The sequence below is a fragment of the Tinamus guttatus genome, unplaced genomic scaffold (genome assembly GCF_059628265.1).
Source record: "Tinamus guttatus ecotype Peru unplaced genomic scaffold, ASM5962826v1 Tinamus_guttatus_pri_ptg000172l, whole genome shotgun sequence".
Lineage (NCBI taxonomy): Eukaryota > Metazoa > Chordata > Aves > Tinamiformes > Tinamidae > Tinamus > Tinamus guttatus.
Window position 1 is genome coordinate 5068316 of NW_028288706.1, and position 22403 is coordinate 5090718.

The following is a 22403-nucleotide window of genomic DNA, read 5'->3' on the forward strand; positions in this document are numbered from 1 at the left end:
GGACCAGATTGATTTAAGAGAACTTTGATCCAGGTAAGAAGCTAGCATCAACCATCAATGTTGACGTTCCATTTTGAAACTTATGAGTTTATGAGAAATATGACAGAGGATCACCGAGACTCTATCCTGAAACGTTTAAACCATTGAGATTGTAGGTAATAGTATAAATTAAGTTGAAAAGGTATATTTGCACTTGTCCACCACAGATTCAAATTTCTATTCTAATTACATGAAATATGTCTTTGTACTTCATTTTTTTTTTCTAAGTAAAATTGCATCTGATTAAATGCCCAAGGTTATGAAGTGCTGTAAACACCACCCTGTAGCTTCTCGTAGGACCCTTTTCTTGGGTGTGTCTGCTTGCTGCAGAAGGCATGCCAGAACTTTCTAGTGCCCAGAACCTTCTAGAAATGGCAGCCATCCAGGCAAGTTCCTTCAAGTTTAAGCCTGGGACCCTTTTGCACTTAGAAGGAAGCTAAACTATTTCCTTCTTGACCCTTTGAGCACAAATAATGACCAAAATAACTTGAGAGTCTCTGGCTGGAGTTTCTTTGGAGTCCAAACTGCCCTAAGTGCTTCCACACTACAGCAGCTTAGCAAATGCATGCTCAAGTGAGATTCAGGAGTTGCAAGAGCACCAATATTTAATCCTGTCCCTATTTTTGTTTAGTGGTATTCTGAATTCTTCACATTACAATTTTCCCTTTCTTCTTCTTTCCTGGAGAAGTAGCAGTACAAACGCTGGCCTAGATCCCAGGTGATGCTAGTGCTCCTGGTGCCTTGGGCTTTGGGGAGGAACACAGTCATTTCCCAAACTCAGAACTGCATCGGGGCCCTCAGTGCAGTTCACAGGACGTGTGGAACCTCTAACTCCAGGCCAGACACAGCAAATAGGTTTCACTGCCCCTTTCCAATCACCACCTTTTTGTCAGAGCTTCAGAAAACCTCAAAGTGCCCTCATTTCTGATAGGTTCTCTAACTTTGAAGATCACAGCCTCAGAGGCCTCAACTGGCAGTGTTCGGCCCCAAGCAGTGAGTTCATGACAAACTTTTGAGGCTTGTCAGGATGCCAGCTGCATCCTGAGCATGTCCTGGTGCTTGCCCTGCATGTGGTACATACGTATGCGCATTATAGGTGACATGGGTGCTTGGTCGGGTGGGTTACTGCTGGCTTTTCTTGGCAGCAGCCAGGTGCTGCACAGGAGCCTGTGTGTGGGCTTTGGATTTGGTGCTCCATCTTGTGGTGATGCCTGGTCGACTCGGAGCTCCCAGTCGCAGATGTGCAGATCCAGCTTGCTCATTTTAGCTCCCACTCCTCCTCCTTGCAGGAAAGTCTGTGTGCATCATAAGGGTTTTAAAACCAAGAAGCTCTCTGTTACAGAAATAAAGGTATTTCAAGCTTTTCAAATCCTGCAGGAAGAAAAATATAGCTTTTAGTTTAGTCCTCTGTGTGTGACTTGGATACAGGCAGTTCTAGATCACACTTCTGATAAAAGCAATAGTTAGAAACATGAAGTAAGCTGAAAATTTTAGGAAATAAAAGAATGATTGAGGCCTGCAGTGAGACATCTGCAGACTTCTGTTTGAATTTTCATGGGCACATAGTTAGCAGTATATAACAATATGTAGCTAGCAGCATATAACAATTATGTTAAAGAAAATTGAAATCTAAGACTCTAGTGGTGCCAAAGTGTGATCGTAAGGAAACCTATTGAGACTCTACTGTTAGCTGATGTTCATTTCCATGGTCCTCACCAAAGGCAGTGTTGTGGAAGAACTGTGACACTTTCATGAGAGAACAATTATGCAGCTTTATATTTTATGAGTCAAATGTTGATGCTATAATTCGATTTCTCTGCTCTTTTCTCTCAGAAAGTGTTATTTAACTGGGTTAGACTTTTCTTTTTTCCTTATTACTGGTTCAAAAGGACACAAAACCTATGGGACTTATTTTTCAAAATATCTTTCAGGTATCCAAAACCGATCCCTCACCAAAGAGAGAGATGCCCACTATGATTCTGTTCAACGTGGTTTTTGCCCTACGGGTAAGGCCTGTCTTTGTGTTGTCTGAAAATGGGATGAGTTTAGGTTTTATAAGAGTTTTTTTTTCCATTATTTGGGATATTCTAATCCAATTCTCTCCTAAAAACTAGTGAATTGAGTGTATGGAAATAGCTGAGTATTCCTTTAACTTTTATATAGCTGCATGAAAGCTGCTGTATCACTGCCTATGTAGGCCCCACTTCATCTTTAGTCTTACAGATACAAAGTAAAACAGTTGTGTAGTTACATACTGGTATACAGAACAGAAGGATATTTCTTGGATTTAAAAGAATAATAAAAGGACAAGCATTTTCTTAATTAAAAAAAAAATCAGCTGCTGGTTCTGCAGGCAGGAGAAGTAACTCCTGCTGATATGCATTTCTCCAGTGATGATTGCAGCATGTTTGAACAGTTCTCAGCACCATGAAATGATGCATGCTTAAAAGCCCACGTATATCTTTATAAAGTTACTGTGGGAGAGAAGTGAAGAGCTTGCTGATAAAACTGCAAGCTAATCTTGAGCCTGGAACTTTCTTTTCTGTTTCAGGGCACAGAGTTTGCCTTCATGGTGCATATATTACATTTCTGTGTAATGCAGCCCTTTGTGAGTTTGGTTTGCTTGAACATTTTAAAGCAGAACCAAAGCATTTAGCTTTATGCTTTAAAGGGAATGGGTCTTGGCTTTTTTTCTCCCTTTTTCCTTTCCTCATAGCTTTTTGAGTGGGGCCATGCTCCTGAGATTATAGGTTCACAGATCAATGTAAAATTAGTCCATGATTGAAGGTGTTCTTGATTTTATGACAAAGGAGAGTTTTCTTGGTTGTCCTTGGCTGTTTGGAACAAAAGCTGTCCCTTTTTAAAGCTGTGCACCTCTTCTTGAAGTGGAATATTAAAACAGCACTATTTTGAGTCCTTCCTCATACTGCCTGATACTGAGACAAGTACCTTTGCTCAGTGCATCTAGGCCTTTCTTATAATTAAATGCAACACATTTGAAAGTTGCCTTTTTCTAGCCATAAAATCATTATAAAGGGAGGACAGAACCAGGAAGCAGCTGGCTCTGGCATTTGAATGAGAAGAAGGTACAAGTGAGTGATTACTAGGTTTTCAGTGTTCAGCAGAAATTTGGTGCAAATAAGTAGTTGTTGTTTGGAACTTCACTTCAAGCCTGATTCTTTCATTATCTGATTAGTGCATATCTGCATCTACTGATCCTGGGTCAGTTAATTTGATGATCTAAAAGCCTAGAAATTTCATCATGTTTGAGCAATATTTGATTTCTGAGGTCATGTTTTCTTTTCCTACCCCATAGTACATGCCCAGTGGCATGTGGTGTGTATGGGTGTGAGGAAACATTTTAGAAATGAAAGAGGGAGCTAGGGTAGCTATTTTGTGGAAATGGTTGGGTTTTACTTGATTGTTTTTTCCTTTTAGCACTGGCATTTGCTTCTGACTTTCAGTAGTGCCTTAAAGTAGTGACAGGGCCAGCGTCCAGGATGTTGAGAGCATCCTCCTCTTCAGCTGAGAGCAAAGTTTCAAAGGACAGAAATATCCCAGAAATCAAGAATCAAGAGAGAAATCATTGCCCTTATGAGACCTGCAGGTGTTCCAGTGTTGTTCTGCTTAGGGAGATTCTTAGGTCAAGAAATGCCCAATTTGTAAATGCAAGAGTTGATCTTAAATTTCACACATGAAAATACCTTTGGCTTCAGGAGCTTTGATGTTTTAGTGTATTGGTGAAGCACCGGGCTTCGGTTGTTGGTAGGTGTGTATAGATACACGTACAAATATATTCATGCAGCATGAGTCGTGTGGAGGCAGCAGCATTGAAAACAGCACTGCTTCATTCAAGTATTGTGAGACCTTGGGAAAGGATAATGCAAACTTCATCTGGCCTGCGTGTCTCTAGAATCAAATTTCTAGTGTGTCTTGGGAAGAATAAAAAAGGTTTTTTTTGTGTTCTGGCACTGTGGCACTGAAGTAGTAGCTGTTTTAAAATAACACAATAAATCATATTTGCCAAATGGGACTCTCTTCCTTCATAGGGATCTGCAGAGTTTCTGGAAGGGGCTGTGTGGAAAGCAGGCAGCAGTGTTTCCTCGCGCAGCGCGCTGCGGAGCGTGGGCAGAGGTTTGTGCTGATAAGGACCCCTGTCCATCTGCAGTGGGCAGACAGAGCAGGCAAGGTCCCGAGGGCTGTAATCGCACTCAGCCTGCTGTGCTTCAGCTTCGAGGTTCCTAACGTGTTGTGACTCAGCAGAACCTGGTGTCCAGAAATGCTGACTCACGGTTTGCTGGCCTCCTTGCAAGTTATCAGTTGCTTGAACCTTCAATTCCTTTAAACATCTTAACAAACATGATGCAGCTGCTTGCTGTGCACTCTCTGCCTAGGAGTCATGGAGTCCCCCCTTATCAGTTCTTCATGCTGACAGGGTTTTCTAGCACTTTCATTCTGTGACTTACACAAATGCAGTGTTTATAGTAAGGCAAACTGGTGCAGTCTTTGGGAGCATAAATCCACATTCATCCTGGTTTTGGTTCAAAATGTCGATAATATGTTGTTCATTCCTACCTGGTTAGCATTTATCCTGTCAGCATATAGGGCAAACATCAGTATAAAGGCATGGAAAGAGGGGGTTATGTTAAAGGCACTACAGTCCTTATACTCCCAGTGAGTTTGATTTGTACGTTGTCATCTTCCTTTTCAAGTAACTTGGAGCTTTCCTTTCTCACTATGTGAAACTGAATTCTATGATCTACCTGCTAGCACAGGGCCCAGTAACAACTGTAAAAAAATAAAGCAAATAAATTATTCTACTGCAGATATTGTGTTCATTCAAAGCATGCGGACAAGTATAGAAATCGCTCAATCTCTTCTTCCTTGCTGTTGGACAGGTCTGACCTGCTTTTCTGTGCTTTTTGAGAAATCTCCTTTCTTCTGCCAGAGACTGAGTTTTGGTATCTGTTGCACATAGTTGACTTGATCACCTGTCCATCACTCTGGTCCCATGGATGTGTTTGTGGCTGAATGACTGACCAGTTCCTCTCCTGTGTTGCCTGTAGGCCAACGCGGATCCATCAGTGATCAACTGCTTGCACAATCTGTCCCGTCGGATTGCCATCGTCTTGCAGCACGAGGAGCGCCGCTGCCAGTACCTGACCAGGGAGGCCAAGCTGATCTTAGCCATTCAGGATGAAGTGTCTGCCATGCAAGAAAGTGAGTCTCCAGCTTAGCTACTCGTAGAAACACACACCTGTATGGATGTCTAGGAACACTTTTTCAGAAGAGTGCCTGAGCCTTGTTACAGTTTTCTTGTGATCAGCATGAACAAGTTCTGGTGCTCTTCAGCATTTTGACTGCTTTTGGATGCATTTTGTCTCGTCCAGAAATCACTGTTCCAGTGCAGACATGTCAGCTTTTGAAGTGAAGTAGATTGGTTACTTTCCATGACATCTCAGTTCAGACTGATCACTGGAAAGTGTTAGTAAACCATCACATTTAGATGCACTTTACAGGCTCAGAAGGAAGGATTCCTATACAGACTGCTTTACTCAACCTTGAGCAAGTTTCCCAAGCTCTAAAGCTGTATGCAGAGTCACCAGAGACTCTTCATGACAGATTTCACTCTTTTACATGTTCTTTCTATGGCTGACATAGTTACACAGCGTTTTTATAGACTCTGCTTCAAAGCAACTTCCTATAACAATAAGCAGATGAATGGTTTCTGACACTGATGCATTGTCTTGCATGCGTCTAAAAAGCAAACAAAACCACTTAAAGTAATCATGTGTCAAATTCACAGATAAATCTGCTTAAGAGAGTTGAGTTTCAAAAGATGCAGCATTATCTTCAGTTAAATTATTGTAAAAACTTTGGAAAATAAATGTAGATTAGAAAGACATGGGATCTGTTCCTGTCTGATCTTTTAAATTGTAATAGTAGCACAAAACTAAGATACTTGCCGATACCTGGAGGGGAAAGGGGAGATTCTCTTTGCCTGGAAGTCAGTTGTTTGCTTTCTTGTTTTGAAACTTTCTGTAGCCACGGAAGGACCACAGTCCCCTTTTCATCACATTCTGCCCAAGTGTAAACTGGCCAGAGATCTCAAGGAGACTTACGACAGGTAAATGCAATTTCCTTCATGCTGTGTTGTTTTGCACCAAAACCTCTTGCCCTTGTTCCTTAGGATATTACCATTACTTCATGCTGATGAGTTACTGGGACTTGGTTTAAACTAGATGGAGCAAAATAAAGGTTAGGTGCAATGCAGTGTCTGAACCCTCAGTGTGGTCTTGGCCTTCTTTTGGGTATGTTTGGTATAGGTATGGTGGATATCTATCCCAGCTTTATTGTTATTTGCTTTCCTGACTCATAGGCACGTAATGACAAGTGAACTGTAGAATTGAGAAGTGTCATGACATGAACTCTGAACCGCGTGTAAAAGAAAAATGCTGCATCTAGCATTCATGGTAATGTTGGATCCTGCTTGGGCTTCGTTTGGTTATACTGTGCATGTCCAGACAGCAAGTTCAGATTAGGTGGTGAGACTCGCAGCAGAATGGAGAGTATAACATGCTGTTTCTTGACTGGCCTAAAGGTTCTGGCAAGGATTTCAAAGAATTGTAGTTAGTGTTGAATTTCAGCAGGATTGAAAACCCACCTCCTCCTGCTCCCTCCTGCTCTGACAGCATGTCCATACTGACAGATACCTTCGTTCAGGACATGTTTGGTGGAAGAGCAGATACCTTTGTCCAGGACGTGTTTGGTGACCAAACTTGACACAGTGTTGAGATGATGTGGCCCTTGATTAGGCTTTAGCCTGGGCTAGGGAGAACTACATGTGAGGTCCTTGTCTGAACTACAGCATAACTTGTGTGATCTGAGACAAACACTTTTGTCTCCCTCAACTGCATTTCTCCTTGTTCAAAGGGAACAGTCACACTATCCCTGTAGGGTAAGGCAGCAAGAACCTAAATACTTCAGTGATTTCAAGCATATTTGAAAATTTCTGATAAGCTCTTTGTTATTTGAAGGGTTGTGAAGTTCAGTCTGCCTGGACAGCATGCTGAATATTGTTTGATACAGTGCTAAAAAATGCTACAAAACCTATACTAAACTTTCAAATAAGACACTTTTTATATTGCATCTGCTTCTTCTTTTTCCCTGTTGCTCCAGGCTGCCGAGTTTGTGGCTGGGCAAACCCTGATCTTGTTTGTGAACATTTTAGTGATACAGTGACATCTTGTGGCCCGTAGCTGTGAGCAGAGTGACACAGAGCCCGAGCTCGTGGGCTGTGCCAGCACTACCCTTCCGTGACCACCGAGCAGACACATCGTGCTGTTCCTCAGCCTGGCAGTAAGGGGGAGCCCCCCTCATATTTTAACACGGTTTTGCATGGTATTGTCATAAGCAGATGTCAGAAATAAGCAGTTGGTGAGGGTGTTCGTGGTTGTGCATGCAGTTGGAAAGCTGCATTTGAGGGGTAGTTAAACATGTTGTTGGGTGAATAGACCGTAAGGTGGTGTGTTCTGCAGTGTTTTTCTATTAGTGCTTCATATGAGAAAATAGGAAATTTTCTTATTGTGTCTGCAGTTAGGTGAGAGGAGCTGTAGCACCTTGCAGAGCAGGGATAGAACAAAACTGATTTTTGATCAAGTAGAAGCAATAGTCTAGATATAGAATTTCTGTTCTTTAACTCCAGGTGAAAAATTTCCAAGTGGTCCCTTCCTGGAGCCAGATACGTGTAGGCTTTCAAGACTCACAAGATGAGGGTTAGTCACAATGATAGAGGCTGCAGAAGAAGCAAATAGATAAGAATACATAAAATAAATAGCTGTCCTCTAAGATGGAGAGAGAACAGTCCAACTCATCACTGTAAAGCCCCTGCTGTAGTGAATACTGAGTCCAGTTCTGGCACAATTCAAGACAGATACAGACCACCTAGAGAGTGTGGGGGAGTGAGAATGACCTGAGAGGAAAGATGGAAAGATTTGGTCTGATTTTTCTAAAGAAGAAAAGACCGATGGGAACTGTAAGTCTTCAGATACATGAAGAGACAGTGTACTATTTAAACTCTATAGGAATTTCTGGTATAGGCTTTGGCATAGGAGAACAGCATGGAGAACACTTTGAATTGCAGATGGGAACGCAGCTCTGCATTTGCAAATTATCCAAGCCAGCATTTTCCAGTGTCTGCTGGTTTTTGCAATTCCAGTGAAAAGCCTCTTGCATGAACAGCAGTTGCTCCAGCAGGGCCACGGAGCCCCTGCTGTCCTCTAGATGGTGCTGAGGGACTTCAGGCAAGATCCAGAATGTCCCTTAGCAAATCGCTTAGTGCAAATGCACACACATGCAAACTGACAGTTGCCAGGTAATCCACGCCTAGTTCCTTGGGGGTCTCTTCTTGGTCTTCCATGGGATCACACAGAATGTTTGTCTTTGGTTAGGTCTGAAAATTTTAAGAGACTTGGGAATTTTCCTTGATTTCTGCCTAGACTCCTGCACTAGTGTGGAACAAAAAGTAAAGTCTTTAGGGTCAAGAAACCTGCTGCCAAGCTGCCAATACCTCCAGTGCCAGAGTATTCCCCAGTTTTAAAATGGGCGTCTTTCGAGCTGGTGTTCCATGTAAGGAACTAAGACTTACATTTAGCAAGTTTTATCTAGCTGCAGATGGTGTGTTAGCTTGATACTAGATAGCTCTGCCCAGCTGGTTTTAGTGATCTTTTCAGCTTTCTGTCTAAAGAGAAGTCAAAGTCTGGGGAGCTTTTGTGGGGGAGAGGATTTTTTTTTCTTAATAGACAAAGAGCTTTTATACATTTTCAGCCTGCTGGGATTTGAACTGCATGGTGGATCTAGCCCAGCCCAGCAGCTCCTTTCCAGCGGAAAGGAAATAATTGTATGAGATTTATTTAATGCTTATGTGATTTGTATGGATATATTATAAAATACAAATCAACTACAGTTAATTGACCAAAGGGCAGTCAACATGTGCCTTGCAAAGAAGTGTAAAATAATTTCAAGGCTCTAAGTAGTCGCAAACTTTTAGATGAAAAAATAGATAAACTCCAAAACTACAAGCTCCGCTCCACCAAACTAACAAACACAATACTACTTTCAAGGTAACTAGGATAAACATAAAATGAGGAGTATGTATATAGAGGTTTCTATAAAAGATGAGGTAGGATTATCAGTGTTTTGCCAATATTTGTGAAAAACAAGGCTACCTCTCTCCAGGATTTCAGCCAACTTTCAGGTTCCCGTCTGGGGCAGTGGCCCCAAGTAGATGTGCAAGGCAGAGCGTAAGAACAGAGCAAATAAGCTGTGTTATTCTCTATTTTTTTCCCTGTTTCCTGCAAATTGCAGCTCTGGCTGTGGTTTCTGTGTATTCAGCAGCCCTCAGTGGGTCTCACTTCCCTGAGTTAGTGTGCTCTTGCCGGAGCCAATGTCAATATTTAACATCCACAGCATCCTTTGATAAGGAGTGCCAGGGCTTAGCTGCTTGCTGTGTTTCTTTCTGTTTCTTTTTGAACTTTATTCCTTCTAATCTCATTAGATGTCTCCTAGATCTTGAGTTGGAGAGAGAGCAAACAGCCTTTTCCAATTTGCTTCTCCATGGCTGTCTCTCAATTTGAGTCTGCCCTGAAAACCCCTCTCTCTATCCTGCTGCCTCATCACGGATCCCTCACCCGGCTCATCGTGTGTCATGGAACCAAAGCTCTCCAGCCCAAACTCTTCACACTGAGAAGTCGTGGGATAAAACGGAAGGTCTTTGAGGGTTTAGTAGTCAGCGAGAGGGTGGGGAAAGAAGTCATTTTGTCCTGGTTAGTGGTGGAGTCTGTGGGAATCGGTGTCCATACCTGTGCTGTCCGACGTATTCATGTTGAAAGCTCAGCTGGAAGATGAGGCAATGTGTGAGGAGACCGAGTTTACTGATAGTAGTGAGGGGAGTAAAAATGGAAACAGAGGAGGATAACTTGCAGAAAAGGGGCTGGATGTAGCTTAGCCCAGGCAGGCTACTGGAGATTGAAGTCATTTTCCATCTGAAAGAGGACAAGGGAGGGAAATCCTGTACATAAATCTATAGTGAAGGCTTGCAATAGTATGGTTGTACAGCTGAACGCAAATGCAAAAGAATGAAATCAGAACAGAAGATCTTTTCTTGTTTCCTTTAATTCTAGGCTGTTGTTGTATAATGCAGTATAGACACAATCTTGCTGTGGCGAATGTAATTACATGATTAAAGCTTCTGCCCTTGTGCAAGTGGACCAAAGAAAGGACTGAATCAAACTTGTTTTTTTCCTATTTCCTGAATGTTAAACTCTGCAGGGAAAATATCACTGCGAATGTTTCCCATTTTTCTGTACCTGTGTGTTTTCTCTTTCGAGTATTTGGCCCGACAAACAGTATGGGCAAGTGCTGCTTCACGAGACCCTTTACCTTGATGTGTGTTCAGAGAATTTGGCTCGCTCTGTTGGTCGGCTTGCGTCTGGTGGGTTAAGCAGTGCATGAGTTGTGATATTTGATGTAAGGGAAAGTGGAGTGTTAGCTGTACTTTGCATGCAGCCTCTGATCAGATGTGAGATGGTGCCACCGGAGAGCATGGATTCATCTTTTCAATGCAAAACCTGTACATATGTGTACGTATGTAATTTGGTCCATTTACAACTTGGAAAAATAGACCTTTCTGGGGGTTCAGTGCAAGATTCCAGAACAAAACTGTGGTCTCAGCCTCTCAAAACCCTGGTCTGCAGCAGCAGTTCTGCAGTGAGATCCTCCTGCTGAGCCTGACTGTGCTCTTGGTTGCTGCCTCAGCTCCACTGCGGTTTGGTGAATAGTTGCAGTGGCAGCCGAGGCTACCTGGTGTTTTTGTCTTAGAGCTGAATTTGCAGGGTGCTCTGAACCCTGGCTCCAACCAGATGAACTTGAAAATGAGCATGGGAGTTTGTGGCCCACAACCCAGTATTAGGCAGAGATGTTTAAATTGCCACATGAAGAGTTTCCAAGACACGTATTCGCTCCCTGCCTGTTCCTGGCAGGCTTTTAAATGTGTTTTGTGCAGAGGGGGAAATTAGTGGGTGGTATCAACACAACAGCCATGCAGTGAGTCTGAACACACAGCTTAAAATTCAGACCACAGTTTTCAAAGTGAAAATTTCAGAATTTCATGTCAGGCCAAAAAATGTCTTTTAGAATAAAGTTTATCTTCAGAGGATCTACTGAAGGAGCTAGAGGAGCTCTGTCCTCTGAAAACTTGGCTTGCAATGGGCGGTTTGTAGTTGCAGACCTAAATATGCATTCCTTATGAGGATCCCAATCAGATTGCATGGCACCAGGAGTGGAGTAATTAATACTCAGGAGACTGGGCTTGGCTTCCAGGCAGGCTTTACATTCAGCAGCCTTTGTTTAGCCTCTGATACACTTTGTTCATCTTGGAGGCCGACAGCCTTTAGGGAGCTGGAGAAATTCAGCTCTCCAGTGTAGACAAGACTGGCTGTTGCTTAAGATTGATTTGGAAGTTAATATTTGTAAATATAACAAATTTGCAACAAACTCAAAGTACGTGCAAAGTTGCTCTCAGCTTGGCCTTTGCCTCCCTGCTCAGTCCCGCTCTGCAAACTGGGCAGCGTTGTGGAGGTTCACAAGATGGTGCTGTTTTGGTTCCCTATGGTACATAACTGCCCTATTTTTAAAGTATTGTTACCTGCCTACATATGTTTTATGTCTTGCTTAGATTTACAGACTCCTATTTCCATTTCTCCTGAATTCTTCTGGCTTGATTCCTCTCATCTCTGAAGTATGTGGAAGTGCTCCCTTCCCAAAGGGAGCCCTGCTGGTTATCAAATGAGACGGGATCAAAAGCTGTGGATTGTGTTTGTGATGCATATATTCTTGTTTGCTTTGCAGAAGTGAGATTTTGGCAGGCTCTGCTTTATGTGTTCAGGTGTGCTTTTGAAAAGCAGGAGTGAGGGCGAATGCAGTGAGGCTTGCTCCAAACTGACACTCTGCAATTCTCATTTCAGCTTGAGACCTTTGATGGTTGTATATGTTTAAATCTCTCAGTCTCTGAAGCAATTTCTGTTTCTGAGCTAGGAAAGATTTAGTGTAAAATGGTGACTGCAAGTGCACGGAGAGGACAAGTGTGGTTGGGTAGGTTTTTACTTTGCTTCTCTTCACTGAGATCACCAGTGAAGTAATGTCAGCAGAAAAATCCTTTTTGAAGTCTGGTTCTTTTGCAGCTTTAGTAGAACATGACTGCAGAGAGGATGCTTTGTCATCTGTACTTGTACAGGGGTGCTGTAATTAATACTGCACACAAGAAAGATGAGGATTTTGTAGAGCAGTGTCTAAAAGCTGGAAGAGAGAATTGCTTGAATGATACTCATTGCTCTAAGCTACAAGCTTTTTGCTTTTTTTTTCCTTCAATAGAAGAGGTTTATAGTCACTTTCCAGCTGAATATGGGGGTCAGACTTCATTATCATTCCTGAAGTGCACATTCTTTAACTCCAGTCCTGTTCTCTGAAGTCAGCTTAAAGGCTTAGTTTAGCCCCTGTGGTTTCCTAGAATGAAGAAACCATTTAACAACCATGTTAGTGATATCATGTGGCAAGCAGGAGCAAGTTGGTGGAAAACAAACCACCTAGGCAGAACCTAAGGAGTCTGTTATTATGGAAATACGCTGCTCTGTAACTGTTGCCCAGTACAGAACTCTCCCTTTCTTTTTCCTTGGAGAGGTAGATGGAAAATGAGTGTAAAAGCATTGTGCCCAATTCATCTTTGCCCTGTGCAGCTCTGGTCTAGGGAATTTTCCAGTGCAATGGCCTTGCAGTAACCCTGCAAGACACTCTTCTCCCTTGACACTCTGGTGCAATGTTAAGACTGGAGGGAGCAGAAGATGAGTGGGGTGAAGTCTTGCAAATTCCTGCAAAGCCTCATAAGGGAAGACATTCTGTAAGTCCCAGTTAAAAGGTCTTTGCAGGCAGAAATCAGCTGAGCCCCCGCCCATCTGGGCATATTCAGGCTGCACTCTGCCTTTTCCTGTCCCGATTCCCATGCGGGGGTGAGTCTGAAGCACTGTTTTCATTTGGGGTACATCATAAAGACTGTATGTACTTACTTATTTTCTTCCAATTTTAGTCTTTGTACAACTGGGGTTGTCCGTTTACATATCAACAACTGGCTGGAAGTGAGTTTCTGCCTGCCACATAAAATCCATTACGTTGCAACAAGCTTTATACCCCCCGAAGCAATTGAGAGGAGTCTAAAATCTATCAGGTAAGAATGTGCTCTGTCCTTCCAAGCGGGTCTGTCCTTGTTGCCTTCACAGCGTGGTCCTGCACATGGTTTTGCTGGCACAGTCAGAGAGATGCTCTTCTTTCCTACTCACTGTATTTACAGCTTTTTTTTTCCTGCAAATGTAACTAACTTTTGCTTTCTTCCTTCCTGCTGCTCCGTTCTATATTTAAGTGCACTTGAACAGTCTCCAGTCTAGTTCTGCATGGTTTACTGTCTGCTTGCCAGCCCAGTGCTCTTTTTTTTTTTTATTCCAGTCACTGACATGTCCAGTTATCATCGTCTGTCTCCTTTTAAGGGGAGCATCTTATCTTGTGGCATAAAAATGAGCTTATTTTGAACCCACTTACAGCAAAGGGTCTTATTAGAGGTTCTTCTTTACCCGTAGATTGACCAAGTATTGTGGTCTGGGAATAACTAAGCCTTCAGGAAAAGCTGCAATTTATTGCACAGATGTATTCCTTTTTTTTTTTTTTTCTGCAGGCCTTACCATGCCTTATTACTTCTAAATGATGAGAAGTCATTGCTTAATGAGCTCCCGTTGGACTGCTCCCCTGCCCTGGTGAGAGTAATTAAAACTACCTCTGCTGTGAAGAATTTGCAGCAACTGGCTCAAGATGCTGACTTGGCATTACTGCAGGTATGGGGAATTGTCAGCAGTAGCTGAAATCCCTTTAATTCACCAGGCGTGGGTTTCTGTGGAACATGAACCTGTCAGTTGTCTCAGTGTGAGCGGAGTGCACGGAGGAAGTCTGAGTCTCAGAGCGTGGGGAAAGGTTGAGAGACAAAGATGACAGTGCTGGAGAGTGAATGACAGTGCCCATGACAGTGACATTGCTGGAGAGTCAACTGCAGCCATGTCCAAATCACTGAATCACAGATGGCCATAGAAGGGGTATCTGGATGTCTCTAGTCCAGGCTACTGCCCTGAGCAGGTCTAGAGTAAATAGTGTCTCAACATATGTCACAATTTCTGTTCTTCTACACAGCTGTCTGCTTTGTGAAGGGAGGCATCCAAAGCACAACTGAAGGTTTACAGCTGCTATGGCCAAATCCTGCCTCTTTCTTTGGCCATTTGCTGCTTTCTTGCTTGGACAAGAACACACTCTGTCACCCTACACTGGAATTCCCATGATCTTTTGCAGAAATCTGGCTAAGCTACAGCTTGTAACCAGCCAGCTGTCATAAAGATGTGTAAGGTGGCAGAGTGTCCTGTGCAGGATATTGTACAAGGAATAGGAGCCTGGAGAGGGTGAAACCTCCAGGAGGTGACTGGGTGGCCGGGGAACAAGGAAGACAGAAAAGGAGTTATCTTGGTAATAGATACCTGTATGGCCCCTAGGAGGAAGCTCTGGTTAGAGTTGGGCAAAACTTTTGAGCCAGTGTCTCTAAACCAGCAGCTTTTTTGGGGTGCCTTTCCAGTTTTGACAGCAGGTTCTTATATCTGAGCTCACAGGGTGATGTAACAAGCCCCTGAGAAGGGAAGTTTGTATGGTGGAGGGAATGTACCACTGGTAAACGCAGGAGCCAGCAGGCCACCAAGAAACGGTTGCAAACACACACAGTTGTTGTGGCCTGTTCGTTGTTGGACCTGATGATTAAGTTGGATGTTTCTGGTGCACGGAGAGCTTAGCTAAGCTTCTAAGAAGTTGATCCACACCAGAGGACACAGTCTGTATGAAAAGGGAGAAGAACATGGGTTGTCATCTCGGGTGGGTCTGATCGTGTCTCTAGGCCTTCTCTTTCTCAAAGAGAAGTCTGTCCATACCTGCTTGCAGCAAGCTGTGGTGTTGCTTGTCATTATACAGCTATGGGATGAACTCTGGAAATTCCCTACTGCTTCTGGAGTTTTGTTTTCCACCAAAAAGCCAAGTTAAATGCATCTAATGATAGGGGTTGGTTTTTATATGTCTCTTAGATGCTATTTATGTGGCTCTTTCAGAAGCATTAGCAACCGCCGACTTGTATAACATATTAAAATATTTTGTTATTGGAGTATCTCCATGCATTAAAAAGACAGCGTCGCTTTCCTTTATGCCTGTGTTACAGCAGAGGCTCATTCTTTTGTTTTAACTTCCATGTATAACGCTTAATGCATTTTGTGCATAAAAATGGGTTGTTGTGGCATTAAAAATAACTAAATTTCTACTCATACAGTTTGAAGAAATTCCTCTGAAGCAGGAAATACTAAATTGCTTAGAAATGTGAAACAAACCTCTGGAAATTCATAACCTTGCCAAGTGCTTTTGATGTGTCACATGTTATATCATATCCTGAATTTCTTTTGAAGGGAAAGTGAAAGGATGGAACATTATTCTTTTTTCAGCTCAAACCAGGCTCTGCTGTCGGTGTGTGGAACTGTTGCTGAGAGCCTGAGTTTTGCTTTTTTACTCTCCTAATTTTGTTTTTTTTTCCTTGATGCAGGTTTTCCAGCTTGCTGCACATCTTGTTTACTGGGGAAAAGCAATTATTATTTATCCACTGTGTGAAAACAATGTCTACATGCTTTCTCCAAATGCCAGTGTGTGTCTGTAAGTAGAAGGACAGTGAGTGCTTGTAGTAAGAAAGATGTGAGCAGTGCAGATACTCCTTCCTTCCCTCTCTTCCTGGAAGCAGAGTGGGATTTTTCTTGTACAGAAGTTGTATAACAAATTGTACAAAGGACTGTACAAAACACAAACCATTGCATGTGCTTGAACTTGCAAAGCCACAAAAGAGTTTGTCTGGGGTAGGGAGGAGTATGGCAGTAGATGAGTATCCTTCTGTGGTGACATGAGCCTTGGAAACAGTATTTACCCTGGGGCCTGCTTTTAGTATTTTTAGTGTGCTTGGTCACTGTATGTCCGTATCGGGCTAGGTTATACGAACCTGAAGCAATGTGGAAACACAAAGTCAAATTTAGAATTAAGTTGAATCAATGTTTCACAGCACGGACTTTGAACTAGCACATGGTAACAACTGAATGATTTAAGAGCAGCAAATTAAGGAGTTGTTGCCATCACTATTTTATTGTTGCCCGTGATAGCATTTTTTGCTTATGCGCTTTCTAGTGCACACCAGGTAAGGTGACCAGTGTGAGGGAAGATAGCGGCAATGCAAGGAAGATGTGGAGGCAGTGGTGGGTATTGCTGCTCCGCTGAACATCTGCAACCGGTGCTGGATTTGGAAACATTTTTAGAATCAGAGTTGGAACTAGATTATAGGAAAATAGTTTTAGATCAACACTCCTGTGATGGAACTATTAAAGTAGGGCTGGAAGGGACCTTGAGGTCACTTAGGAACTGCTGTGCCAGTGTCATATATGGCAGCAGTTTATTCAGCTGTTCTTGGTGGATGATATCCTAAGACAGAAGGTTTTCCTGATATTTCACTTGGCTTTCCCTTGTTTCGAATCGGTCATAATGTTTGTTCTTCTCAGCGTAGGCATGGAAAAGAGTCATGTCTGCAACTGCGTTTTCTGTATTATTCTGCCCATCCCCAGTCTTATCTTCTATAGACTGCCCATCACCACTTCCTTTGATCAAAGACTGCTCTAGTCTAACTTTTAATCAGTTTTATTATTTTCCACCAGATTCTATCCATATCTTGACTAAGTACTGCAGGTGAATGCAATGGCAAGATGAAATTATATGTGTTTCTTGGTTACTTTTGCACGATACAAAGTGTTGTAAACTGTACTTACCTGTTTTTCTAGACCAGAGAGAACATTTCCTTTGGGAATTGGCACTTCTCTCATGTATAAATGCAGAAACAATACACTGACCAGCAGCATAAAACTGATGTCTGCCTTTACTCCCTTTCTGTAGTTACTCTCCGTTGGCGGATGCGTTTTCCTGTCAGTTCCGGGGCCACAATCTGCCTTCAATGCTGTCCAAGTTCTCCCTCCCAGTTTCACTCTCGGAGTTCAAGAATCCTCTGGCACCACCAGTTCAAGAGGTGAGACAGGAGCTAATGCTGATGTGAGCAAGGAGCAGTGTTGCTTCTGCAGTATCTAGTATCTAGTATCTAAGCTTACGATTGCAGGTTTAAAATGTGCCCATTATTATGTTTCTGAATGTAAGATACGTTGTTTCATGTCCAGGTGCCAAAAAACTTTGACAGTTATCAAGATGAAACTATGTGAATGATCTGATGATCTGTACCAAAAAACAAAAAAAGTTCCTAAATAAAAATGTTGCTTTTTCCTGAGAGATATCATAGGGAAAAATGAAATTCTATTGGGCTGTTGAGAACGATCATAAATTAGTAGGGCTCAGTGAAAATTCATGGATTCCTCCCAGTTACAAATAAAAAACCCCTATTTAATTATATTTTATTGTATATTGCAGCTATTTCAATTCACAGTCTGGGTTTCAGACAATGCAAGCTGTCTATCCACTTAGCTTTCTACATGAAACTCAAATTGCTTAAAGGCAAATCCAGGCAGCAGGCTCAGCGTGTAGTCAACTAAAGTTCGTGTGTTACAATATTAGCATTTCAATATCAATGGATCTGGCGTTTGCCTGTTATTGCTTTGCACAGATCATGGCTTGGGGGTGGATCTGGGTATTGGTGAAATGTGAGGAAGAACTAAATAATGTGAGGCCCACTGGCTGCTGCTGGGGCATCTCCAGTCGAGGGAACCTGGACATCTGAGCGCAGCTCGGTGCAGCAAAGGGAACGCAGGCAGATTTCTTTAACTGATTTCTTGTAGTGTTGTTCGTTAGCCTTCGTGCTTTGACAGCTTGCTGTCTATTAAATTAGCTGCTGCTCAAGCATTTAAAAGATTGACATCAATTGTGCACTCAGGCAAAAGACGAATTTGTTGTAATTACAGTTTGGCAGAGATTATGATCAGAGATAAAGATAACTATTTATGTAGCTTGTAATCTCAGTAGTATGTATTGGTTAGCTGCCATCTTTGGCTACTTTTTTGTTGGTACTTTACTGTGTTTCAAAAATATAAACTGAATTAACAGCATTAATTTTATTTTAGCTGTTGTAGCTTTAGGAGGCATTTTTACTCTCAGTACTCTTTTCAGAATTAATTGTTTGCCTAACGGCTCTCCTTAAATACTTCTGGTTGTTCTCAGAAATCTTACTTTTGTTTCAAATACATAAATAAAGTCTGCTGCTTACTGCTGCCATTATGGGAAAAATCTGGAAGTAATAGCATATGTTTGCCAGAGTTGCTGGATTGCAAAAGTGGCTCTTTTGGAGCAGACATCTCCTCTCTGATACTCACTGGCCACGGTGGGTCTCTAAAGGTGGAAAACAACTTGTTTTATCATCCTTTCAGCAGCTGTGATACTGTGAAAAGCTATGGAAGTGCCTCTGGCACTGCCACCGGGGACAGGGGAACGGGAGTAGAAGAGGCCTCGGATGGTGTCAGCGGGATGCGCGCTGCCCACGAGGGAGATGGCTGGGGCCTGCTGGCCCCTCAGGAGGCTTCGTTGGCTTCATTTTCATAAAGCCGAGAGTGCCAGACCCTGGGGGGCTTTGGGACTAGAGGAAGCCTTTAGAGGTTTTCATATCAGGCCATTGATGCAGAAGAAGGGTTTGTTTCCACGTTGATTTAGTTATGGAGGGCTCTTTGTATGTTGTTTTGTCAGGAACTTGCCTTTTAGGGGGGAGCAATCCAACCATGCCCCGGGGTGGTGAGGCGCCGCTTGTAATTCAGAGATCTAGCTGATAGAGCAGCCAATCTGATGAAACGTGAGTGGGGTTTTGTTCTCTTGTAGCAGTAGAAGTTCCTGCACTCTGAACTGTAAATATTGTTAAATTGTATTTGCCTTGCCTTTGGGAAAAAACAACAAAGTCTGGACCTTTCACCGTAATTTTGTTCTCTGTGTATTTAGGAAGGGATTTTTTTTCTTTTTAACTTTGAAGAACTTTGCTAGTGATCTGTTATCTTGGGCTTTCCATCATGCTGACAGTACTGTCTCTGTATTTCTGAAGGTCATCTGTACTGGTAGGTTATGTTTTTGTAGAAACTGTTACAGTCTCATGGCATCTACCCCATCTGATGCTTGTCTTAAGTGTGGGATTGGCTCCCTTCTTTGGCATGTGCTTCTGAATGGGCAGAAAATATGAAGGCTGTAAAAGCTTTCCTATTTTGTCTAGTGATTTCCTGCTGTTCTTCTACAACGTCATACTTCTTTATTCAAAAGAGGACAAAGTCATTTTTGTTTGCTGGCTATTAAATGGGTAGAATTGCTCCGTTTCTTTGGGTGCATGAAAAAATAGGACACTGGTGTTTTTATGTATGGGATGCTGTAGCATTTGTTGGTTGGCAGGAGATGCCACCAACCTGCAGTACTTCAAGCAAGTCAGGACTGCCTGGAAAGTTGGAGCATGTCTACCTTGTGCCCCTGGTCCTCTGCCTTGCACATAAGTGGTAGGTGGTCAGTGGTATCTGCCAGAGTGGCCTGTGCCCACAGACATGCCCTGCGTTAGAGACAGGACTTTTTCTTGATCCTTTCTTCTTGATCTTTTTCTCCTGCCCATGACAGCAAGCTGAATATTGTAGTTGAATCCTGGGGTTATTGTATATGTATCATATATCCTGTGCTTAGAATTTGCAGGGTTGCAGGTGTACATATTGTGCTCTCTTTATTACCTTCCATTTCGCTGCCTTTAACCTGTCCTGCTTGAATAGAAATGTTGTTGCAGCAGCTTGAGCCCTCTAATTCAGACTGATCTAATGGTGCCTTGGAGCTGCAGGAACGAGGCACTCTGTCTGTTCCTGCCACATTTATTTTCTGCCAGGTTAGCAGGTGGCATGTGACAGTCATTTGACACAGTTGCTAATGATATTTAACAACTCAGGGTAGGGAAGATAAGAACCAGCTATGAGGAACTGCAGGACCATCAGTGTCCAAAGCTGATAATTGAAAGGTGGGAATAACAGGCGGATCTTTAGCTATAAAGTTTTCTACTCTGAGCTGATTTTTTTCTGCTTAGGAGTGAAATCTTGGAGGTCTGAGTTAGACATTCCATTAAAACAGGCTATTCTGTGTTTGGCAGTGGCAAAAAAAATGGCCATTGGTTGTAATAAGGAAAGGAATAAAAGCCAAAATGGATGATACTGCACAGCAAGCTCAGGCAGTTCTGGTGTCAACTCCAAAGGCTACAGCAGAACTTGGCAGGGTACAGAGGAAGGGAGAGCAAAGGTGGAAAAGTGTCTGGATGAGAAGCAGTTCTCTTTGGCATGAAAGAGAGATAGGGCAGAGATCTCTGTATATGAAGAAGGTGAAGGGGGTCTTTGCTGTCCACTGTCCTTTCCAGTAACAGAATTGGGGTGAGCCAAAGGGAGAGAGCAGATGGAAAGAGAAAGCAAAGAGGTGGCTTTTACAGTACATGAGGGGGAACTCCTTTTTTTCCAGGATGTCACAGGAGTACCTCTGTGGTTTCAAAATTGACTTGAAAAAACCATCGAAGAGTCTCTAAGGGCTGTTAAGAGGGGAATTACAGCTTCTGCCTGCGGAGGTCTCGATCTGCAAGTGGTTGGAGCCTGGGGAACTCTGCCATGTTCGTCCCCCCTTCCTTGGCCATGTGCTGCAGGCTGCAGTCAGACAGGCTGCCTGGCCTCCCTCGTTGCTGTGCCCTGGTGCAGCCTCTGGCCTCGCTGGCCGGGAGGGCTGGCGGGCGCTGCCGCTGCTTCTGGCCGAGGGCAACCAGCGACCAGGGTTGACTGAGGCAGAGCGTGTCTGTCTGTGCGAGCCCTGGTTGTGGCCAGGGTTCCGCAGGGTTTGCTAAAGGAGTCTAGTAGCTCTCCCACAGTCAAAGCCGTATTGTGAATTTAGATTTTTAAGCTCTGCCACTGTAACTTTTTACAGTGCTATAAACTTGCTGTCACTTTTCATAATAATGAGGATCCTCCCAGCTCTGCTGTACAGCTGCAATACTGAATGGCTAACTATGTCTGAGTAAGTTGCTTTGAATGTAGTCCAAAAATATGTTCCTTAATGTTGGGGAGAGGATATGTATGTGGATTGAGGGCAATATCAGCTGCTCGGGCCTGCCTCTGGCTGTCTCGACCAAGAAGGTTTGAGATGATGTGCAGTGGCTAAGGGCATGAAGGGTCTCAGCAAGCACATTAACATTTCATCTCAGAGCTGCTTTGGCCATTTATCTTCCTGTTCGGAATCATTCTGTTTTCTTCTGCCTTAGAAGAGTGTGAGTTCTAAAGAGTATAGTGAACAATTCTGCCCATAAGAGAATCTGCTTCGTCTCTGAGCAGAGCTAACAGCTTTTTGATCCTTTTCCTGTTGATAAGCTGCAACGGCTTTTCTCATTGTAGTGGTATTAGCTTAAAGTATAGGAGAGCTGTAAGCTTGGATTTTAGGATCATAATAGAACAGTTTATCTGAGTTTACAGTCGTGTTTGAAGACTCTCTTTTAAATTCCTTGGAAAAAAAATGGATCTAAATATAATCTAAGTCAGGTTGTACATTTATGGGTGGTCTTTCTCCAAAGATGCTTGTAGGAGGAAGATACCGTTTTTTGCATACATAAAGAGAAGAGTTCCGTTTTGATAAACAACGTGTGTGGCTGTGGGCAGAGATGCCCATGTGGCTCCCAGGTGTGTTTTGCTGTGTTCCTGTCCCGGTCTGCCATTCCTGGAATGTCCGGAGCTGATCCGAACATTAGAGCTAAGCAGTCACTGCTGACATAGAAGGGCGACCCAGACACACAAGGGACACTGCTCCTTGTCAAGTGAGTTGTGGAGGGCTTGGGTGTGCACATGTGTGTGTCTTTGCACGTGTGCACGTGTGTGTGCAAGCACTCAGAAGAAGAAAGAATTACAGCGTGCGGTTCTTGAAGCGTCTTGTGATCCAGCTCTTACCTGTTTCAGAAGAAGATACATGGTCTCTCTTCCTTGCTTTAAACATGCACTAACAGGGAGGATCTTTCCAGTGTATCCGTGTGAATGAGATGCCGTGTTTCCTCCCTGCATGCCCTTCACCACAGCAGCTCCTTAAAATAACACATATTGCTCTTGCTATTTTAGCAATCTAATTCTTCCCTTGACCAGGCAGGAATAACTGTGGGAAAAAAAGCCGATGGGAAGATATGACAGCTCTCCTTG

At 43.0% G+C, this 22403-nt stretch overlaps 1 protein-coding gene across 4 annotated transcripts in view; it reads left to right on the top strand.

The window, feature by feature from the left end:
* NPRL3 (NPR3 like, GATOR1 complex subunit) overlaps window positions 1–22403 on the top strand; it is a 44389-nt gene that overhangs the window by 11273 nt on the left and 10713 nt on the right. For all 4 annotated transcript variants that reach the window (XM_088523134.1, XM_088523131.1, XM_088523132.1 and 1 more), the window contains 7 exons: window positions 1971–2045; window positions 5106–5259; window positions 6085–6166; window positions 13178–13315; window positions 13817–13973; window positions 15758–15864; window positions 17140–17269. In XM_088523134.1, coding sequence (XP_088379260.1) covers window positions 1971–2045; window positions 5106–5259; window positions 6085–6166; window positions 13178–13315; window positions 13817–13973; window positions 15758–15864; window positions 17140–17269 — 843 coding nt within the window. The remainder of the gene's footprint in view (window positions 1–1970; window positions 2046–5105; window positions 5260–6084; window positions 6167–13177; window positions 13316–13816; window positions 13974–15757; window positions 15865–17139; window positions 17270–22403) is intronic.